The sequence below is a fragment of the Protopterus annectens genome, chromosome 16.part0, assembly GCF_019279795.1.
Source record: "Protopterus annectens isolate FY-2018-M chromosome 16.part0, PAN1.0, whole genome shotgun sequence".
NCBI classification, from domain to species: Eukaryota; Metazoa; Chordata; order Ceratodontiformes; family Protopteridae; genus Protopterus; species Protopterus annectens.
The window spans coordinates 389,774,038-389,795,233 of NC_056750.1; the positions used below are offsets into that span (position 1 = coordinate 389,774,038).

At 45.0% G+C, this 21,196-nt stretch overlaps 1 protein-coding gene across 3 annotated transcripts in view; it reads right to left on the bottom strand.

Annotated features, from left to right (window-relative positions):
- Nucleotides 1-21,196, bottom strand: part of FPGS (folylpolyglutamate synthase) — a 1,649,361-nt gene that overhangs the window by 1,187,538 nt on the left and 440,627 nt on the right. For all 3 annotated transcript variants that reach the window (XM_044058278.1, XM_044058279.1, XM_044058280.1), the window contains exon 4: nt 6,023-6,087. In XM_044058278.1, the coding sequence (XP_043914213.1) occupies nt 6,023-6,087 (65 nt within the window). The remainder of the gene's footprint in view (nt 1-6,022; nt 6,088-21,196) is intronic.

Below are 21,196 nucleotides of genomic sequence, written 5' to 3' on the forward strand. Positions count from 1 at the left end.
AGACGTTTTGTGAAAACTCTGGGAGCAGTGTATAAGCCAAAGGGAAGCCCAAAGAACTGAAAGTGCATAGATGCTGCCACGAAACATAAGTATTTCCTGCATGACTCCCCGATTGGGATGTGTAGGTAGGCCTCTATTAGGTCTAGGGTGACTAACCAAGCATCCTTGGAAAGCACTAGTAAAAGCTGCTGGAGGAGGAGCATTTTGAATTCTGGTATCACCAGAAAGGTGTTTAAAATGGATAGATAGAGGATGGCGTGCCATGTGCCCTCTTTTCTGGATACCAGGAAGAGTCTGGAGTAGATACCTTGTCCTATATGTTCTGCAGGAACATGTTGTATTGCCCTCATGGACAGTAGGGAAAGGACTTGTTTTTTGGCATCTGCCCACTGGTTTGGAGGAAAATCTGAGAATCCTTCTGGGGTTGGCGGAGTGTGGAAATAAAATTTGTATCCCTGGGACACTATGTTGAGGACCCATCGGTGGCTGGTAATGGTGGCCCAGTTGTTTGCGTGGAAGGAGAGTATTCCTCCTAGGGGCACAAGCAGGTGGGCAGAGGTAGGGGGAGGAAGTGTAAAGTCATTGTGAGTTCTTACCACAAGGGGGTGGCTTTGCACTCCCTGTTTTTGAAGAGGAGGACCTCCATTGCTTAGATCTCTGCATTCCCTGGGGCTGTTGTCTGGGGCATCTGCTTCCCCTGGGTCTGGGCTGAGCTGGCCTGGAGGGGGCAGGAAAGGACCAGTGCTTGGAGGGCCAATGCCTACTGAACCTCCGTGGCTGGACCTTTAAGAAATCTGTCTGCATAGATTTAGCTTTTTCTTCCATCTTTTTTAAGACCTCTTGCTTTGGTGCCAAATAAGTTGTCTTTGTTCAAGGGTGTGTCCAATAATTTGGATTTGACATGGTCTGTTCCTTACGCCAAGCATGCCTTCTAAGGACAGAACCAATGACTGCTGCCCTACAAGATGCTTCTAGGGCATCAAAATCACATTGTAAGGTATGCTTAGTTACTTGACTTGCAAAATGCATTAACTCTTGTAATTCTTTGTTTTCTGCACAAGCAGGAAAAATATATTTTTTGTTTGGGAGTTCTGTGGTATGTTGCTGATATTTTAGTATGTGGAACTGACAATTTAATGCTCTAATAGCAAGAGTAGCAGAGGTGTACATTTTTTTACCCCATCTGTCTAATGCTCAGGAATCCCTATCGGAGGGGGTGGGATTCTTAGCTGAAGTTGCTTTGATTCCTTTAGGTCCTTGAGAAATGACCTTGGGGTCAGCAGTAGGATTTTTGAAAAGAAATGTGCGTGTGTCAGGGACTCTAATACCAGTCAGGTTTCCTGGGAGCAGGAGGAAGGGTGTCAGGAGTCAGACTGGATTCCATAAAAACATCATCACAACATCCAGGACAGGAGGACTGGCCAAAGATTTGTGCTGTGGCAGATCTAAGAATTCCCTGAGTCTCTTTTTTGACTGAGAGTAGTCCTGACATTCCCATTGGAAATGCTCCCTTAAAGTATGTAGGGTTTCCCAAAATGAAAAATCCCAGGTGGAGAGGCAGAAGGAATGGATTCCGCTGCATCAGAATCCTCATAAGCAGAGAGGGGTTGCATATTTTCATATTCAGATGCATCAAAGTCATCGGACTCCTGTTCAGATAAAACTACTGAGGGCAAGTCTCTTTTTCTTTTGGAAGGGGTAGCCTGGCTTCCCCCAATAAGTATAATAAGGTCTTCCACCATTTTAAGCATTTGAGACTGAGGCAAGGAAGCAGGTGGCCGAGCTTGGGTCGTCGTTTTTTTTGGGTGTGGTTCGTACCTTGGGCCTTAAAAATTCGGCAGTTTTAGAAATAAATGAAGACGCAAAAGAAGTTGGTCTGTGTTGAGTATCGGTAGTGTGAAGTACTTCCTCAGAAGCCGGTGCCTGCTCAGCGGCTCCGGACCCATCTAAGGTAGAGACATCCACAGGATCCTTAGTCGAAGAAGAGAAAAGCGGCATACTGGACTCCGAAAGGGTCTCTGTAGCGGCCTGCGAATACACAGAAGCGGACATCAGGGGCAGGGAAAGCTCCTCACTGAGGACCAGAGAACTAACAACTAGCTTAACGAAAGTGTCGTCGGCAGTTTTGGACCTGTGCAGTCTGTCTCTGTCTTTATCTTTACGTTTTTTGGAAGATCGGTAGTTGGATGGCTTACTGAAGCCATATCGGAATTCGAGGACGGAGAACGACAATATCTAGCTACAATAAGAGCCCAACGATGTATAGTTCTGGCGTTGAACAAAGCACAAAAGCGACAATAGGGGACGTCATGGTCTGGGCTTAAAAAGGTGACGCAGTAAGAATGGAAGTCTCGGTGTGGTATTTGCTTTCCACAGGTGAAACATCCGTTAACTTTTTCTGACATCGGTTAGAGCAAGCAAAAAGGATTCCCCAATGGGCTACTTAGCTTTAGAAGTCTTCAACTTCAATTTGGAAACAAAAACTCAGGTAGCGGCCAACCGGCACTCATGTGAACTGCTTCTGCTTCAGGATCCTTGGCAAGAAAGACTGATGTAATGGGGTCGGCTGCCTGATTTTATACCACTGATGACATAACGTCAGTCCTGGAGTGACAGCAACCGACGCAGAAATACTAAGCCTCTGGTATTCGGGCCAACTGAGGGCTACCCCTGGCAGGATAACCCAAATGTGATGACTGCAACAGTGAAACACGAAGAACATCTACCAATGGATCCAAGAGGGAATAAAGGCCTAAGTGAAATATCTGGCCATGTCCATAAGGCCTCAAGGCATCTGTCAAAGAGTGACATTATTGTGCTCTGAAACAAGTTTTCTAGACTTTTTTTATGCTGCCTATGACATTCACTCAGCTAAAGTCAAGAGACTGTGTTCCACAAAAGCCATAAAGTTCCTGGCCTAGCTTAGTTAAACTCTGCTAGTTAAAATCTTGGAACACTGTCTTCCTCCTATTCTAGGCAAAAGACACTGAAAATGGTAGAACTTATGAGACTCTCATCTCTCACAAAAAAAAAATTGTTAGCAAACAAGAACATCAGCCACCAAAAAAAAAAAATAATAATAATTAATATGAAATAAATACATGTCTGTATGGCTAACAGGCTCTGTACAGATAATACATTCCAGAAAGAGTTGGGACATCAAACTACTCCACATCAACTCCAAAGGATGACATTTGCCCCACCCCATGGCTTACCCCATTTATAGCATTAATGTATTATTAACAATGACCTTTAAGACAAAAATTTGCAATATCACATGTCCCTTGCTCTCTGTCTCTACACTACATAAACTACTAATTTTAAAGGATATTGCGTGATTTTAGAGTAACGGCTTTCAGCACGTTAAAACAAAAAAAACCCTGAAGGATTAACAGAGTAAAGACATTAATGCTCAAAAACAGTGAAACACTCAACAACCAGTAATTAATAGACTCAAACAGGTCACCCCTTCCTCTACTATAGTTTTTTGTTCAACTAACATATTCAGTAAACACAGCGCTACTTTAATTTATACCATAAAACAAAAGGAAACAAATCACTCAGTTGTACCAACTAGCTGATTTCTTGTACAATGATTCTGAGGAGCTTTTTTGCCATAATAATTAGAATACAACTTAATGCACCAGAGACATGGTATTAAGGAGATGGTTCCAACCAAAAAGGCAGTAACTGCACAATTTGTGTTACACAGATTCCCCATCTGTACGTCTCATTCTTTGAGCTCCCACAAACTCCCACACTCCAAACACTAAGTGACCATGTTTACTTGGTGTTTAAATTTAATTAATAAAGCAGTCACCTTGTAATATTAAACTTATGAGGAGAGAAAAAAAAAAGTGTTTTGAGAAAAATTGTTTACAGTCAAGTGTCTCAAAGACACCACACACAAACAAACTGGAAGCATTGAATGGAATTGTTTTATCACCATGACTAAGCAGATTTAAACTGCAACAACTGTGTACAATGCATATTTCAAAGGAAGTAATCAGTAGTGGAAGTACACTGACTAAAATGTGAATCCCCATCTAATGTGCATTCTCCACGTACATTAAGTGCAAACAGCAGTACCAAATTCATCAAGTAATCATTCGTCACTAGTGCTTACCCTCAATATCCTTAGGGCTTTAACAGAATAGTTGGCTCAACTCAAGAAATTTTCAACACACACACTGTACTATATGCTCCATATGAGTTTAATATAAAAAACAATTCATTTTGTTTCTAAACATTGCAGCACCTGTTAAACAGGTCAGAATCAACAGCACTAAGTTAACAGAAATTTAAATATGATTTATGTATAAGAAAGGACTCAAAATTTGTTTTGCTTTTTTAAATCACTGCAAAATATTATGCTAACACTTTCTAACAATATATTCATGGAAGATGGAACAAAGAAGCAAGGTCTCTTTAGTCACAGCACTCCGCTGAAGAGGACTGCAGAGTGCATCAGTTGGTGGACACAGAAGGGAGAACGTGAGCTGACAGCTCTCTACTTTAAGGGAATTGTAAATTAATGCTTCCTACTGTCTTTGTCTGTCTTGTAGATGCAGTCACCAGGGGCCTATTATGAATCATCACAGTTTCATTCAATTGACACAAAATCAACCCTCACAATGTCACACCTCAGGAAGGTGCAAATCAAAATAGCAACACTCCCAAGGTCATAAAGCATTTTTTTGTTTTGTTTTGGGGTTTTTTTTGGGGGGGGGGGGTGGCATCTCGAATTTGATAACACAGTCATAACCAGTTTGAGTGTCCAAACTCAATCATAATTCTCTGTAGTGCAGGGATTTTTATCTGCACCATGTTATCAGTTACAGAAAAATTAATGTAGGAGTGCAAAATGTTACTGGCTTTCAAAACATTTGACAGCCGGTAAAGCACACTGAGCTGTCAGACAGCAGGCAGAAATTAAGTGCTCGTCTGTAGGGCTAACAGCTTTAAAAGGGGTTACTTTATTAAATTTGGCAGACAGAACTAACACCTTTCTAAAGTTGGTTTTGCTTTGTACTGCTTTTCTCTGTTGACCAGCACTTCGGCTGATAATCCCTAGCACAAGACCAGAATTTAACAGCACTTACAAGTATACATTAAGCACCTGTAAGCACTGTTAACAGTCTCGTGCAAGAGTGGTGTGTTAAAGGTGCCTTGCAAGCTTGTCTTTTACCCATTTTTGCAGCATAATCGTGGTGCTCCTCACAGTACATATACACCACATACATAGTAACTCAGACTGCACAAACTGAGCAACAAGAAAAACAGACAAAACACCTACCCTCTCACTATTCTCAAAACTTCACATTAAACAAATTAGCACCATCCAATTACAAAATTCTAAATACTACTTAACTGGGCAATGACAAACAGTAGGGATAACCATTACCAAACATGAGGGGGGGAAAAAAAGGGCTGGAGCTTGCACCAACAGAGATTACAATGCCATGCCCAAAAGGGTACAAACTGACCAGGAGTACTTATACCCCCTTCATGCTCATGACAAACTGGAGAGTCTCAGCCAAGTTGACCTCTGTTTGTAAAACCAAATGCAACCAAAATATTAGATTTATAATTCAATAACAGAGTTTAAGCAGCAGAGAAGAGGTGATGTAGAAAAGCTAAGATCTGTTTTGAAAAGGTATATGCATATTACATATATATATATATATATATATATCTATGAAAATAATACTCTAATGTATAAAACTGTTAATCAAAAAATGTTTAAAAATAAATTAAAAAACATAATTTTTGCGGGTGAGGGCAAATCCCTCCATACCCTTTAGTAATTATTTATATCAGTAGATGAGAAAGTTCAAACAACTGAGCAAATATAAAATACAACACTGTCTTGAGAGGCACAGCATTATAATTATTCTACCTGTATAGACAATTTACGACTTTATGCAATGTGCCTCAGTTTCTATTTTACACAGTAGCTTACTAGATGGTGATCTAGGACTTCCCTGTTAATCCTTGTGACATAATAAATTTAATCTCCTACCTGTAGAAACCAGTCTTCAAGCCATAGTTCCTCAATATTCGTTCAGCAAATGCACAGGTTGATCCCTAAACAAAACAGTTAGCAGCCTGTTTAACTTATCAGATTAATTATATGGCATTTGAAGAAAACATTACGAGATAAATAAAAAGAGTGTTTAACTACACTTGCGCAGTAAGAATAATGTGAAATCAGTGTGTACAATTGCATAAAAGATGGTAATAGTTTCATAAAGTAGTTATTTCATACTACTTTTTATACCTAATTTAACCTCAAAACTAGAGTCTGAATTTGTAGCTGATTAGCAGATTACAAAACATTATAAAAGGGGGTTTCACTGCCTCTTAGGAAGTTTTTTTTTTGGGGGGGGTGGAGGCAGTAAAAATATCACATTCATCGCCCAGTGACTGCATTTCAGAGGGGCGGGCAATGTACTGACCATCTCGCCATCTTCACAATTGCAGCTTACCACTAGCTAACTACGAGTTTTCTCCAGAAGTGTCTTCTTGTAAGGTTGACATTTGACCTGCCTATCCACCAAATATGCATGTTCCTACTATTTGCTGTACCTGTAAATTACTATATAAATATATACACACATACACATATATTAATTATACACAGACACATATACAGGTCCTACTGGGTAGGGTCAAATTCACTGTTGCATTGACATGGTTCAGGTTGACCCAGTAAAGTCAAATCAGACAAGACTTGACTTGTTTAAATGTGCTCCAAGGTTACTTCTCAGAACATATATATAAAACAGAGTTTCTGCAGCCCACCCAGCACTCCCTTATAATTATATATACTAACTCTGAGATTATACATTTCCAAGGGAAGGGAGTAAGTAAACTCCCTTACAGAACTGCAAAAATGTTTTTTCATCATTGGGTGGGGGGTGACATCTAGTAATTGCAGAAGTGATTTTTATGAAATGATTTACAATATAATGTGGTGTCTAAACAGCCATTAGATTGTTTGGTCACTTGGATGTCTAAAAATAAGATGTGCCTTAGTTGTGGTTAACAGTACATCCAATGCTCAATGTATGTTCATTTAAGTAAAGGACAAAATCTTGCAAATCAATTAAATATGTGGTCCATATGAGCCAGTAATCATCCGGGTACCCTTGCCACATGTCAATGGCATACAAGAAAGAGACTGTGGCTAAAGTTGTACATCATTTATTCAGTTTCTTAATGTTATTAATCAGACCTCTCTGAACCTTGACAGTCTAAACTTAAATCCTGGCATTACAAGGAAGCAGACCTAATTAGGGTCAGGAAATGAAATGTGCCTGATGACAAAGCATCTGACAATGTGGACCATAGAAGCCTTCTTAAGCATCTGTTAACCTAGTCTTACTATCCTTAGCAAGTCCACCTCTTATCTGTCAAAGCATTCACATCAAGTTGTTTTTGAAGTTTCTACTTCCAATATCCTGCTTCATGGAGAAATTCTACAAGACTTCGTTATGACACCTTTATTTGCCATCTATAAGCTCCCATTTAGAGCTGTCATGTGACAAAGAAAAGTGGTATTACTGCTATATAAAAGACATCCAGCTACTCCATTTTATTTTTCCTCAGGAAAAAAAAAGACTACTCTTGAGGACTGTCTGGATTCCATTATGAGCTATTCATTTATTTCTCTTTGCTTATCAGGACTGTCCAAATAGTCCAGCAGGCTATTTTCAATGGAGGCTTTGGAAGGAAAGCTCCACAAGTCAAAATTTGTTACAGTTTTACAATTTTAACAGACTATGTATAACGGGTCTATATAGTGAACAAAAAAGAAAATGAAAAAACAGAAAAAAGGAAAATTATACATTTTACATACTTTTGTCAAAATGAAAAGGAGATAAGGCAGCAACAGTGTAAAGAAACATCAACTTGATGAAAAGATATAGAACAGAGACTAGGGAGAGCATTTATGGAGAGCAGTTACTTCAAGGGCGAGACCAAGAGAGGTTTGAAGGGGTAATGTCAGAGAGCACTGACATTGGTATAAAGTGGAAAGAATGTGGCTATCGTGATATACAAAGAAAGGGGAGAGGAGTACACTGCAGAGATGATGAGGAGATCAAGGAGTATGTTAAGGGAAATTGCGAAGTATGGATAAAAAGAAATGACAGTTTACACTGCATGAGAAGACAAGACGTTTAAAATTCCAAATCTTAGAAACACAGGTAAAATACAGTACGTCACTATAGTGATAGTAATATTAGAAACACACATTTTACTAATATCTGAATATTAGGGTTTCTGGCTAGTGCACATCTCTGGAAGATGCTAGATGCACAATTGGTTGGCTTATGAAGTATGATATGAGTAGTCTTTAGCCAGATATAAAGCAACGGGAGTTATCAAGTTAAGGAGAATTTAAAATCTATAAATCTGTTTTTTTATCATCTGGGAGGTTATGAGAACAGTTAGGCAAACTTCAGCAGAACAGTGCCATTGGCCATAGCCCTGTGAGAAGTATCAACACAGTAAATAATCATTTTCTTTAAAATAATCATTATTAAACAGTTTAAAGCAAATTTTTCCTCACAAGAAGAAACTGCAAACAAAACATTCCTCATACTTTCACAATTAGTCAGAATAAACACACAAGTCTGATCATTCAAAATTCTGAAAAATCAAACTTCCAGAAACGCACTTTTCTCCAGTAACCATTTGAAATGTCAGTACCTGCTACAGTGAGTCCCGAAACACAGAGACCAAGTAGTCAAAACAATGGAAGGCTGAGATGCCGCTTCTCAGAATATTCCCTTTTCTCTGAGGGTTGGTGATCTCAGAGTTGGTATATATAAGTTTGGGATGTGGGGGGGGGGGCATATACGGGGTGCAGGGAGCTCTCCCCCTTGCAAAACAATTTTTGAGATTCACTCCTCTGAGGAATGGAGAAAAAGTGTTTTGGTACCGATTTTTAAGAATAAGGGTGATGTGCAGAGCTGTAGTAACTACAGAGGGATTAAATAGATCAGTCACAGCATTAAGTTATGGGAAAGAGTAGTGGAAGCTAGGTTAAGAAGGGAGGTGATGATTAGTGATCAGCAGTATGGTTTCATGCCAGGAAAGAGCACTACAGATGCATGTTTGCTTTGAGAGTGTTGATGGAGAAGTACAGAGAATGTCAGAAGGAGATGCATTGTGTCTTTGTGGATTTAGAGAAAGTATATGACAGGATGCCTAGAGAGGTGTTGTGGTATGGTATGAGGAAGTCGGGAGTGTCAGAGAAGTATGTAAGAGTGGTACAGGATATGTATGAGGGTAGTGTGACAGCGGTGAGGTCTGCGGTGGGAGTGACAGATGCATTTAAGGTGGAGGTGGGATTACATCAAGGTTTAGCTCTGAGCCCTTTCTTATTTGTAATGGTGATGGACAGGTTGACAGACGAGATCAGACAGGAGTCCCCGTGGACTATGATGTTTGCAGATGACATTGTGATCTGTAGTGAGAGTAGGGAACAGGTGGAGGACACCCTGGAGAGGTGGAGATATGCTCTAGAGAGAGAGGAATGAAGGTCAGCTGGACTAAGACAGAATATATGTGTGTGAATGAGAGAGAGGACAGAGGAATGTTGAGGATGCAGGGAGTAGAGGTGGTGAAGGTGGATGAGTTTAAATACTTGGGATCAACAGTTCAAAATAATGGTGAGTGTGGAAGAGAGGTGAAGAAGAGAGTACAGGCAGGATGGAGTGAGTGGTGAAGAGTGTCAGGAGTGATTTGTGAAAGACGAGTACCAGTAAGAGTGAAAGGGAAGGTCTATAAGAGTGTAGTGAGACCAGCTATGTTATATGGGTTGGAGACGGTGGCATTGACAAAAAGGCAGGAGCCAGAGCTTGACGTGGCAGAGTTGAAGATGTTAAGATTTGCACTGGGTGTGACGAGGATGGACAGGATTAGGAATAAGTATATTAGAGGGTTGGCCGAGGTTGGAAGGTTTGGAGACAAAGCCAGAGAGGCAAGATTACGTTAGTTTGGACATGTGCTGAGGAGGGATACAGAGTATATTGGGAAAAAGATGCTAAGGATGAAGCTGCCGGGTAACAGGAAAAGAGGAAGGCCTAAGGTAAGGTTTATGGATGTGGTGAGAGAGGACATGCAGGTATTTGGTGTGACAGAGCAAGATGCAGAGGACAGGAAGAAATGGAAACAGTTGATCTGCTGTGGCGAACCCTGACGGGAGCAGCCGAAAGAAGAAGACTCCTCTTTGGGTTTTCAGTCTTTTTTTCCCAGCTTTGTGGCATACTGCATTTTGAGTGTCGACATTTCAATAAGGAGACCTTTTTTTCCCCATAGTTATCAATGACTTTCCCATCCTTGTCAAAAAGTGTAGGATTGGAGTTAATCCTACTGCAGCTAAACAAGAAGTTATGTACTCACCATAACGTTCCATCTGAGTAGGTAAACTTCATTTGTCAGCAACTTATGGGATTCGGATCTGACCTCGGATCCGAGCCGGCAGTTTTCAACAGCTTTAGATCTGATTTCCAAGCTCCTCCCCTACCCATAATCCCCTGCCAACCCTGACTGACCTCAGATCAAGTTTGCCCAAAAGCAGATACTGCCTGAAGACTAATACTTTCAGATAAGTGGGTAACACCCATGGACCTGAGTATGAAAACATTCATAAGTGAGGGGGCAGGAGGGAGGGACGGTTGCTGACAAATGAAGTTTACCTACTCAGATAGAACGTTATGGTGAGTACATAACTTCTTAATCTGAAGTAGTTAACTTCATTTGTGCAGCAACCTATGGGACAGAGTCCCCAGCTACCTGAACCTTGGGCGGCCTTCATGGAAGGATATTTCGGAGCACTGCAGAGCCAAAGGATGCTCTCCCTCTGGAGATAATGTCCAATTTACAGCGATTGATAAAGGTACGAGATGAGGCCCAAGTGGCTGCTGAACAAATATCATCCAAAGAGACTCTAGCTCTAAAAGCTGCAGAAGTAGATATAGACCGAGTAGAGTGGGCATGGACTCCCTGAGGTGCGGGCCTGCCAGAACGTTCATATGCTAAAAGGATACACTGCGAGATCCATCTAGACAGTGTGACTTTAGACACAGATTTATCCAAGTTAAATTTGGCAAAGGAGACGAACAACTGGTCATAGGTTCATAGGTTCATACTAGGCTATCTGCCCTGGAGCATTTATAAGCCTAGCCAGATTGTGTTTGGCTTACGCCACCCCTTGATTTGAGTATACTGTGCCCTTTTTAAAGTTTAGTTTACTGTGCCTCTGTCTAATAGTGACACAGAAGTAATCCCCGAGACAAACCTACGATCCCCCATCCACTCATCAAGATTCTTCTTGAAGAGAGTTAGTGAGGTGCTCTGACTAACATGAATTGGAATTCTATTCCAGAGAGAAGGGAGCCTCTGGGTTATAAATCTGTCCCTCCAGCATGTTCTATTTATTTCTGTGCTGAGGTTCAAGTCCCTTGAGCGTGTGGCTCTAAGGGATTTAGATTTACTGAGGTGGAGCATGTCCATTAATTCTGGGTTGGACATAGCTTTATATGTCAGGCATAGATCACCTCGAAGTAGGCGGTATGCAACTGAGTAGAGCTGGAGCTTTTTTAACCGAGCAGCATATGGCATCTGTTTGAGTCCCTTGATCCTCCTGGTGATGTACTTTTGGGGTCTTTCTAATTGCTGCAGGTGTCAGGTAAGGTACATACCAAAGGGGGCATTGTATTCTATGATGGGTCTGATGAGGGATGAATAAAGGGACACGATTACCTCTCTTGATCTAGATGTGAATCCTTTCATGATGAGGTGGGCTATGTAGAAGGTCTTTCTAACCACTTTGGCAATGTGGTTGTCAAAGGAGAGATTGCTATCAACTTGGGTCCCCAGATCCCTAATTACTTTCTCTGTACTTAATGGGTTACCACCTATGTGGTAATTTGTGGGCACATTGTTTTTGCCAAAGGGTATGACTATACACCTTTTGGCATTTAGCTTTAGACCATGGCTCTGGCACCAGTTATCCGTCTCTGAGACCTTTTGAAGGATGTTTGTGTCAGCTGGAGAGTCGATTATGGCACCCAGTTTGCAGTCATCTGCGAACTTGGTGAGCCATAGTCCTCCCACGTTGGCCTGTACTTCAAAAAAGTAAATACCGAACAAGAGAGGTCCCAGGACAGAACCTTGTGGGACGCCACTTGTGACCGGTTTCGAGTCTGACATGGTTCCAGCAACTCTCACTCTGTGGGTTCTGTCTTTGAGCCAGTTTGCGACCCACCTTGTGACATAGGCGTTTATATTTAGGCTGGATAGCTTATCTATGATGCCCGAGTGGGGTATTGTGTCAAATGCATTTGCGAGGTCCAGATAGGCTGTGTGGACTACCTTCCCTTCATCTACGGCCTTGGTGACTGTTTCGAAGAAGTCGACCAGATTCAAAAGGCAGGATCTGCCCTTGACGAAGCCAAATTGGGTAGGGTCTAGTGTTTGTAGGTCCCCAATGTCTTTGTTTATGAGTTCCATGATGATCCTCTCCATAGCCTTGCAGACTAGGCTAGTCAGGCTTATGGGGCGATAGTTTCCAGGGTCCGCAGAAGCGCCACCTTTGTGGAGTGGGACCACTGTTGCTGTACGCCATTCTTCGGGCACATATCCTGTAGTGAGGCTGAGATTGTAGAGCAGTTTTACTTGAGGGATTAGTTCTTCTTGGAGTTCATGCAGGATGCAACCTGGGACGCCATCTGGTCCCATGGAAGCAGTGTTTTTTGCTTTGGAGAGGGCGGCCTTCACCTGAGCATCAGAGATGTTTGGGAGGCTGCACTCTGCCGGGATAGATACTTTCTCTTTTGGGGGGTGAGGGGGTGGAGAAGTTTGCACTGAACCTGTCTGCCAGAATATTGGCGATGTCTGTGGGTTCAGTGTATTTTTTGTCGCTTAGAATCAACTCAGAACAAGTCTGGGAGTTGCATTCCAGGTTCCTAACATAACTGAAAATAGCCTTATGATTGTCTTTAGTGTCCTGTGCAATTTTTCTCTCGAAGCTGGCCTTGCAGGATTTTATGAGGGATCGTAATTTTTTGCTAGTACTGATCAGAGATGCCTTCCCTTTTAGGGATTTTGCTCTATCATGTAGTAGCTTCCTCCTTCTGCTGTACAGTTTATTTATGGCTGGGGTCCACCAGACTGGACGCCTGCCTTTGGATGATTGGGTCTTGATTTTGTTTGGGATAGCATGATCCATGCATTCCTGGAGATGTCAGTAGAATGCGTTTATATAGGATTCTGCAGTTTGGGCCATAGTTTCCACTGGCCCTGGGGCCTTGAAGTATTCCACTTTGATTTTGAGAATTGTGAAGTTCGCTTTTGAGAAGTTTTTCACTGTGGTTTTCTGGGCTGGGGGTGGGGTCGGGATGTGGATATCCAGTGAAATTAATTTATGGTCAGATTGCCTATGACCAGATGTCCTGTGGATGTAGAAGTGAAGTTGTCTATGCACATCCAGTGAGTGTAATTTATATTCCCCTTTGTTTTGGTAATTAGGGAAGAAGACTGGTAGGTTGATGGACTGGTTAATATTCGATTCAGAGGCAATCTTGGGAAGAAAGGAGGGATTGGTCCTGAGGTAAACTCTATCCTTGTGAAAAGTTACACAGAGGGCCTGTAGTTCAGAGACCCTTCCAGCCGAGGTGATAGCGACAAGAAAGGCCGTTTTCCATGACAAGAATTTAAGATCTACTGAAGCTGCAGGCTCAAAGGGGGAGCTGTTAAGGCCTGAAGCACCAGCGTTAAATCCCAAGGAGGGACTACATCCTTCACTGGAGGTCTGAGCAGAAAGGTGCCCTTCAAAAAGGTCTTACACAATTTCGTGGTGATCAAAGGGCCCAGTTCATTTCCCATGTGATAATGAGAGATATCTGCTAGTTGAACCTTGACTGTGGAGGAGCTAGCCCCCTGATGAAACAGCCCTGAAAGGAAGTCTAATACCGCTGGCAAAGGAGCTGTGAAAGGATCCAAATTTCGACGTTCCGCCCAAATGGAGAAATGTTAACATTTGCTACTATAGACCTTTCTAGTAGAAGGCTTCTGTGCTGCTACTAGAATAGTTTTAATTGAGGAAGAGATACCGGGAGTCCTAGCTACAAGTGGAACTGGAGCAGCCAAGCTGTGAGCTTGAGATTGTCCATATTCGGGGGTGGGATATTAGATCCGGACGGGGATCCAGAATCCAAGGGGGATTCATCAGATGAGACCAAAGGTAAGGGAACCAGGGCTGACAAGGCCAGAATGGGGCAATGAGGACTATCCTGCTCCCCAACCGGCTTGCTTTCTGCAGAAACTTCAGCATCAGAGGAAGAGGAGAGTAAGCATAAAGTAGACCGGGAGGCCAAGCATGCACCAGAGCGTCTCTCAGAGGTTCCCCGGAGGGGGAAATGACAGCGAAGTAGTCGTAACATTTTGTGTTCGAGGGAGAAGCAAAGAGATCGCCACAGGGTTGACCCAATTCAGCGAAAATCTGATTCGCTATCCCGGGATTCAGAGACCACTCATGTGGTAGCAGAATGGTGCGACTTAGTCTGTCCGCTAGGATGTTGGACCGCCCCGGAATGTGCGTTGCTATAAGAAAGAGGTTGGTGGAGATCGCCCATTCCCACAACCGAATGGCCTCTCGACAGAGTGGGTAGGACCTGGTTCCCCCCTGTTTGTTGATGTACCAGACAACAGACATATTTGTCTGACTGAATCGCAATAGTTCCTACAGGAAGAAGGTGCTGAAGTGCTTGCAACGCTAACAGCACTGCCCTCATCTCTAGGACACTGATATGCAGAGAGGTCTCCGTGGGGTCCCACGTGCCTTGGACTGCCCTGCCCGAACAATGCCCCCCCCACCCGAGGCGGTAGGCGTCCGTGGTCACAGTGGCTAGGGGAGGGGCCATAGAAAAGGGGCGTCCTTCCTGGAGATTCGGAGACTGGAGCCCCCATAAGAGGGCCCTCTTGCAAGCCCTGCTGGGGGGAATGGGATGGCTCAGAGGAAATCGAAGGAAGGACCACTGGACCTGGAGGGTCTATTGCAAGACCCTCGTGTTCAAACGCGCCATTAGCAAAAGGTTGATTGCTGCCGCCATCGAGCCTAGAGCCCTCAGGACCAATTTCGCCGGAGGAGCTGGAGAATGTAGAATGGCCCGCACATGTAGCTGGTCTGTGGTCAAGAAAGCTAGGAGCTGGTTTGTGTCTAATCTTGCCCCTATGAAGTCTACAGTCTGAGTTGGGGTAAGAGATGACTTCTCTATGTTGATAGTGATCCCCAGCTGGGGAGCTAGACGAAGAGAGTAGTTTCTGGCTGTGCAGAGTAGATGCCTTGTCGGGGCGGTCAGGAGCCAGTCGTCCAGGTACGGGCAGACCTGGATTCCCTGACGCCTCAGGTGGGCCGCAATCACTGCTAACACTTTGGTGAACACCCTGGGGGCTGTGGTGAGACCAAAGGGAAGGACCCTGAATTGGAAATGACTGTCTTCTAGCCGGAAGAGGAGGAACCTTCTGGATCGCCTGTCCATCAGAATGTGGTAGTACGCATCCTTGAGGTCTATAGAGCACATCCAGTCGTTCTCCCGCAAAAGGGGAAGAATGGATTGAAGGGTGACCATGCAGAACTTCTCTTTGGTTACTGACAGGTTTAGGGAGGAGAGGTCGAGGATAGGTCTTAAGTCCCCTGTCTTTTTTGGCACCAAAAAAAACCTTGAGTAAAACCCCGACCCGCATTGGTCTGGGGGGACATGTTGGATGGCTCTTTTTCCCAGCAACTGTTGGATTTCTGTTGCTGCGGCCTCCCTCTGATTGGGTGGGACATCGGGGAGGTATCCGGGGCTGCGTGAGTAAAGAGAAAAGGGAATCGGATATCCTCTGGATATAATGCAAAACACCCAGCGGTCTGTCGTGATGGACTCCCAAGCTGCTAGGTGCTTCAAGAAACGCCCCCCGACTGCCTCCAGAGTGGAGCAGTCGGGCAACCCCTCAGGGGTGTTGCATGGGTTGGTCCGAGAAGGGTTCTCTGGATCCAAAGTTGTGCGGACCCCCTCTGCCTCTAGGGTGGCGTCCACCCTGCCCTCCTCTGCCGCGGAAGGGCTGAGAGTCCGGAGCGGGACGAGACTCTTGCGACTTCCGGAACCATATCTTCTTCTGTCCCTTTTGGTTCTTGGAGAAGGACCTCTGGGGAGCAGAGAAGCAGACTCCGATGGCAGACAACGTCTTCCCATCCTTCTTGCTCTGGACCAAGGTATCGCAAACAGTTTTGCCAAAGAGGGCAGAACCATCTAAAGGGGCATTAGCGAAAGACGCCTTGAAGGGTTCCGCGAAATCACAGTGCCTGAGCCAGGCTGACACCTCATGAAAAGGCCCGCGCCGCTGACTCTAGCGGCTCCCTCCGTAGCATGGGATAGAAGCCAAATAGATGTGTTTGATATGGATCGGAGAGTGGCCATCTGGGTGGAGTGCAAACGTTTGTCCTCCGCCGACATGGACTTGGGGGGCGACGCAGCGTACTCTCTGATAAGGTCCCGCTGCAGCCGAAGCACATGTGCCATGTAGTTCAGCGACCTCACAGAGAAGGTCGCCGAACTAAAGAGCCACTTCCCTAAATGGTCAATCGGCAGAGACTCCTTGCTCGAGGGATGAACCGAGGGACTCTCCTGAGCAAGTTCCCTCTTGGTGGCAGTCGCCACCAACATGGCATCTACAGGGAGACCCTTCATCCAGTGGGACTTGTCAGAAGGTGGGCTAAGAATTTTGTCCGGGCACCTGGGGACTGGCTCCACAGTGTCCGGCTCCTTCCAAGGCCTGGTAGTAATCAAATCTACCAGGGAGTCCACCGGAGGGGACACCAAAGAGTTAGACGGGCCTGCTTCAAACGCCTCCAGGAACACAGATTCGTCCGAGGTAGGCTTTATGGGCAGACCACCCCCCCCCCCTTTATCCTGAGCATCTCCATGATGTCACCAAATGAGACATCTTCGGGGGGGTGATCTTGGGGAGCCTTCCCCCTCCTCCAAATCCGTGTCCTCAGTCAAGGACTCTGGGGAGTCCAGGTGCCTCCTTTTGCACTTTCGCTTGTGAGGAACCTCCTCGAGGGGGCTGTCCGAGGAGGTCTCACCAGCCATGTCTTGTTCCAAAGGAACAACCTGGGACATCAGAGCAGGCTGTCCCTGGGGCCGGGTGATGGATGTCGGGCCCAACTGAGAAGGAGTGCAGGGTGGAGCCGTGGCAAGGGCCAGGGGCCTGGAATCTCTCGACAGGACCCTCTCCACCACATTGAATGCCGAGGGAGAGCTGCTCTCTCTGGGATCCGAAAGCAGACCCTTCTTTGGATATGACGGATGGATCGGGGCAGGCGCCAAAGCGGATCCGACGGACCAGTATGCTCCGACCCAGACGGAGCCGAAGGCATGCCGATACCGCCGGATCCAAAGCTCAGCCCTCGGCTCCGAGAGCTCAGATCCAAAGAAAATGGACCCGACAGACTCGAGGGAAGTGTTGGCGCCGAAGTACCTGAGACTATCGGCGCCGACACACCCCCGGCTCCAAGGCTGCCCGGCTCCGAAGACTCCGAGCCCGAGAAGCGGGATGGAGAAGGAGCTATCGGGGCAAAAAAAGGGGTTGAACTCCCCCCCCCCCCGGGGGGGGAGCAGGAGCACTTCCATCTGCAGTTGGGCCTGGAGGAATCTTCTCATCATCCGGTCCAAATCTGTATCCGTGAGACTTCAAGTAGATCTCGATGAGGCCGAGGCGGGATGGGAGTGTCACCTCGATGACCTCGAAGGAGATCAGATCTCCTCCTCCTCAGGACCCAATGAAAAGCACGAGGACCGGATCAGAGACGGAGGAGACCCAGAAGTCCTGGAGGGAGAAGACCACTTAGCCGGGGGGGGCCGAAGCGGAGGCCTCGGCCCGCCGCTTGTGGTGCTTGTCCCTCCTTTTCTCTTTCCTGGCCTCCCTCTCCTCCGGGCCTAAGGCGAGAGGTTGAGTCCCGGCCGGGGGGAGGGAAGCAGCAGTGGCAGCTGCCGCAGCAGGAGCCACAGGAGGACCGGAGGTAGAAGCCGAATCCGGGGTCAGAAGACACAGCAGAATCAGCTTGGACCTCCGGTCCTTGAGTGCCCTGGGGTTGAACGCCGCACAGATGGAACAACCAGAAGACAGGTGTTCAACCCCAAGGCACAACACACACCGAGTGTGGCCATCCGCCGGGGACAGCTTATGGCCACACTCAGTGCACTTAGAGAAGATCAATTTTGGGGCCTCAGCCATTTAAACTAAGAGAGAAACACACACATTAGCCCCAAACACACACACACACACACACACACACACAACCCTAATGGAACCACTAAGAAAGGGGGAGGTAAAAGACCAAAAAAATAAGTTAAACTAGAGAGGGGTTTTTACAAAAAGGGACCTGGAAACACACACACACACAAAAACAGAAGAAAGGAGAGAAAAAAGGTAATTTTTTTCCTCACAAAAGTCTCAAAGGCTTGGAGCTGTAGATCAAGCTGCTGTTGGATAACCGCGGCAAACTAGATCTGAGGTCAGTCAGGGTTGGCAGGGGATTATGAGTACGGGGAGGAGCTTGGAGCTCGGATCTAAAGCTGTTGAAAACTGCCGGCTCGGATCCGAGGATGGATCCAAATCCCATAGGTTGCTGCACAAATGAAGTTAACTACTTCAGATCATTTAGTTAACTAAAACTACAGCTACTGGGTCAGGTCTGAGAAGACTGTATAAAAACTGGAACTTTAGACAGTCATTTTAGGGGCAGCAGGCTGACCATCAGGAAAATTACAGGCAGTGACACATCCAATGCTGATAGTACCAGGGAAATGGGTGAAGGTTCTGGAAATTCCATTTGTAACAGCACACAGTATTTTCTAAAGGACTGAAATACCTCTGTGTTCTCCCACTGAAAACACAGACTTATTCTGGAAATAGACTCAGAGAAATAACCCCCCCCCCCCCAAACAGGGAGAATCACATACTTATGCTCTACTCTGAATTTGAGTCAGAAATCTGAGGAGAAAACCCTGCATCTGTCCATCTTCCTGTCCAGGTTCAGACTCCTGAAACTCTTCAGGAAGAGGGACATTTTTTTTCCTTTTACCAGACACCACCTTATCAGAAAGATTAACTGCATGAATTAAACCCTGATTTTGTAAACTATTCCTATCCCAGGAAATCTGAGCAAGAGCAGAAAAGAAGTTATGTACTCACCATAATGTTCCATCTGAGTAGTTCTACTTCATTTGACTTCAACCTGTGGGTACAAGATCCGTATCGGATCCAAGCTGGCAAGTTCACTAGCATCTGCTCCGAGTTCCAAGCTCCTCTTCTTACCCATAGTACACCTCCACTACCTTTCAACCCCCAATCGAGTTTGCTACCACTTATACAGAGAACCCGACCTGTAAAACACCTTACGCACCTAAAACTTCAGCCAAACAAGCTGTCCATATGGTAAGGCCGGGGGAAGGAGGGAGGGACGGTTGAAGACAAATGAAGTAGAACTACTTAGACGGAACATTATGGTGAGTACATAACTTCTTTATCTGATGTAGTTTACTTCATTTGATCTTCAACCTGTAGGACAGAGTCCCCAGCTACTAAACTCATGGGTGGTCCACATGGAAGGATATTCCGGAGCACCGCAGAACCAAAGGATGCTCTCCTCCTAGAAATCAAATCCATTTTGTAGTGAGAAATAAAGATATGAAATGAGGACCAAGTAGCTGCAGAACAAATATCATCCAATGAGACTCTCGACCAAAAGGCCGCAGAAGTAGCCACTGACCTAGTCGAATGAGCTTTCACCCGACCCAGGGGAGAATAACCTTTATCCTTATAGACCTGAAGGATGTACAAGGACATCCGCCTAGCAATAGTAACCTTAGAGATAGGTCTACCAAGGACACAAATGATTGATCAGATTTACGAAAGGTTCTAGTCCTGTGTAAATAAAATAGTAACTGTCTATGAACATCCAACAAGTGGAGTCTGTATTCCATTTTGTTAGTAAAATTTGGAAAGAAAACAGGTAAATTAATGGTCGGATTGATGTTAACTTGTGATGCCACCTTGGGAAGAAAGGACGGATTGGTACGAAAGGAAACCCTGTCTTTATGGAAAATCATGTATGGAACTTTAAGACGATGCTTGTGGTTCCAAAACCCTTTTAGCAGAGGTGATAGCCACTAGAAACGCTGTTTTCTAAGATAAAAACAAGATCCGTGGTTGCTGCAGGTTCAAATGGCGGAGCGACCAAAGCTTGATGAACCATAATAAGGTCCCATGGGGAACTGGATCCTTGACCAGGGGGCATAACAGAAAAGTACCTTTAATAAAGGCTTTATAAAGTCTGGAAGAATCTAGAGAAGCAGAATTCTCACCCAAGTGAAAATGACAGATGGCAGCTAATTGAACTTTGATAGTAGAAGAGCTTGCTCCTTGTCGAATAATATTTGCTAAAAAAACAGGAACAGCAAGAACAGGAGCCGTAAAAGGGTCTAAACTCCTTTGAGAAGCCCAAAAGGAAAAGCGTTTCCAACTGCTATGGTAAATCTTCCTGGTGGAAGACTTATGAGCTGCCACCAGAATAGACCTGACTGAAGAGGATAATCCAAAAGTCCTAGCAATTAGGGGAACTGGAGCAGCCGAACCATGAGCTTCAAACTGTCCAGACTCAGATGAGGAACCCCCGAGGGGTGTGAAATAAGATCCTGAATGGGATCCAAGGTGGAGCCAGAAGATGAGACCAAAGGAAGGAAAACCATACCTGGCAAGGCCATAACAGGACAATGAGGATCACTTTGCTCCCCAGTCGACAGGCTTTCTGTAGAAACCTCAGAATAAGAGGTACCAGAGCGTAGACATACAGAAGACCGGGAGGCCAAGCATGGACTACAGCATATCTGGGAGACTCACCAGGCTGGGGGTTCAGAGTGAAGAACTCGCTGCACTTCGCGTTGGAAGGAGATGCAAAGAGATTGCAGCAAGGCTGACCCTACTCCTGAAAGATCTGCTCCGCTAATGAAGGATTCAGAGACCACTCGTCAGGCATCCGTATAGTCCGACTTGACCTGTCCACTAGGATGTTGGACTGTCCCGGAATGTGCAATGCTATCAGAAAGTGACCGGTGGAGATCGCCCATTCCCA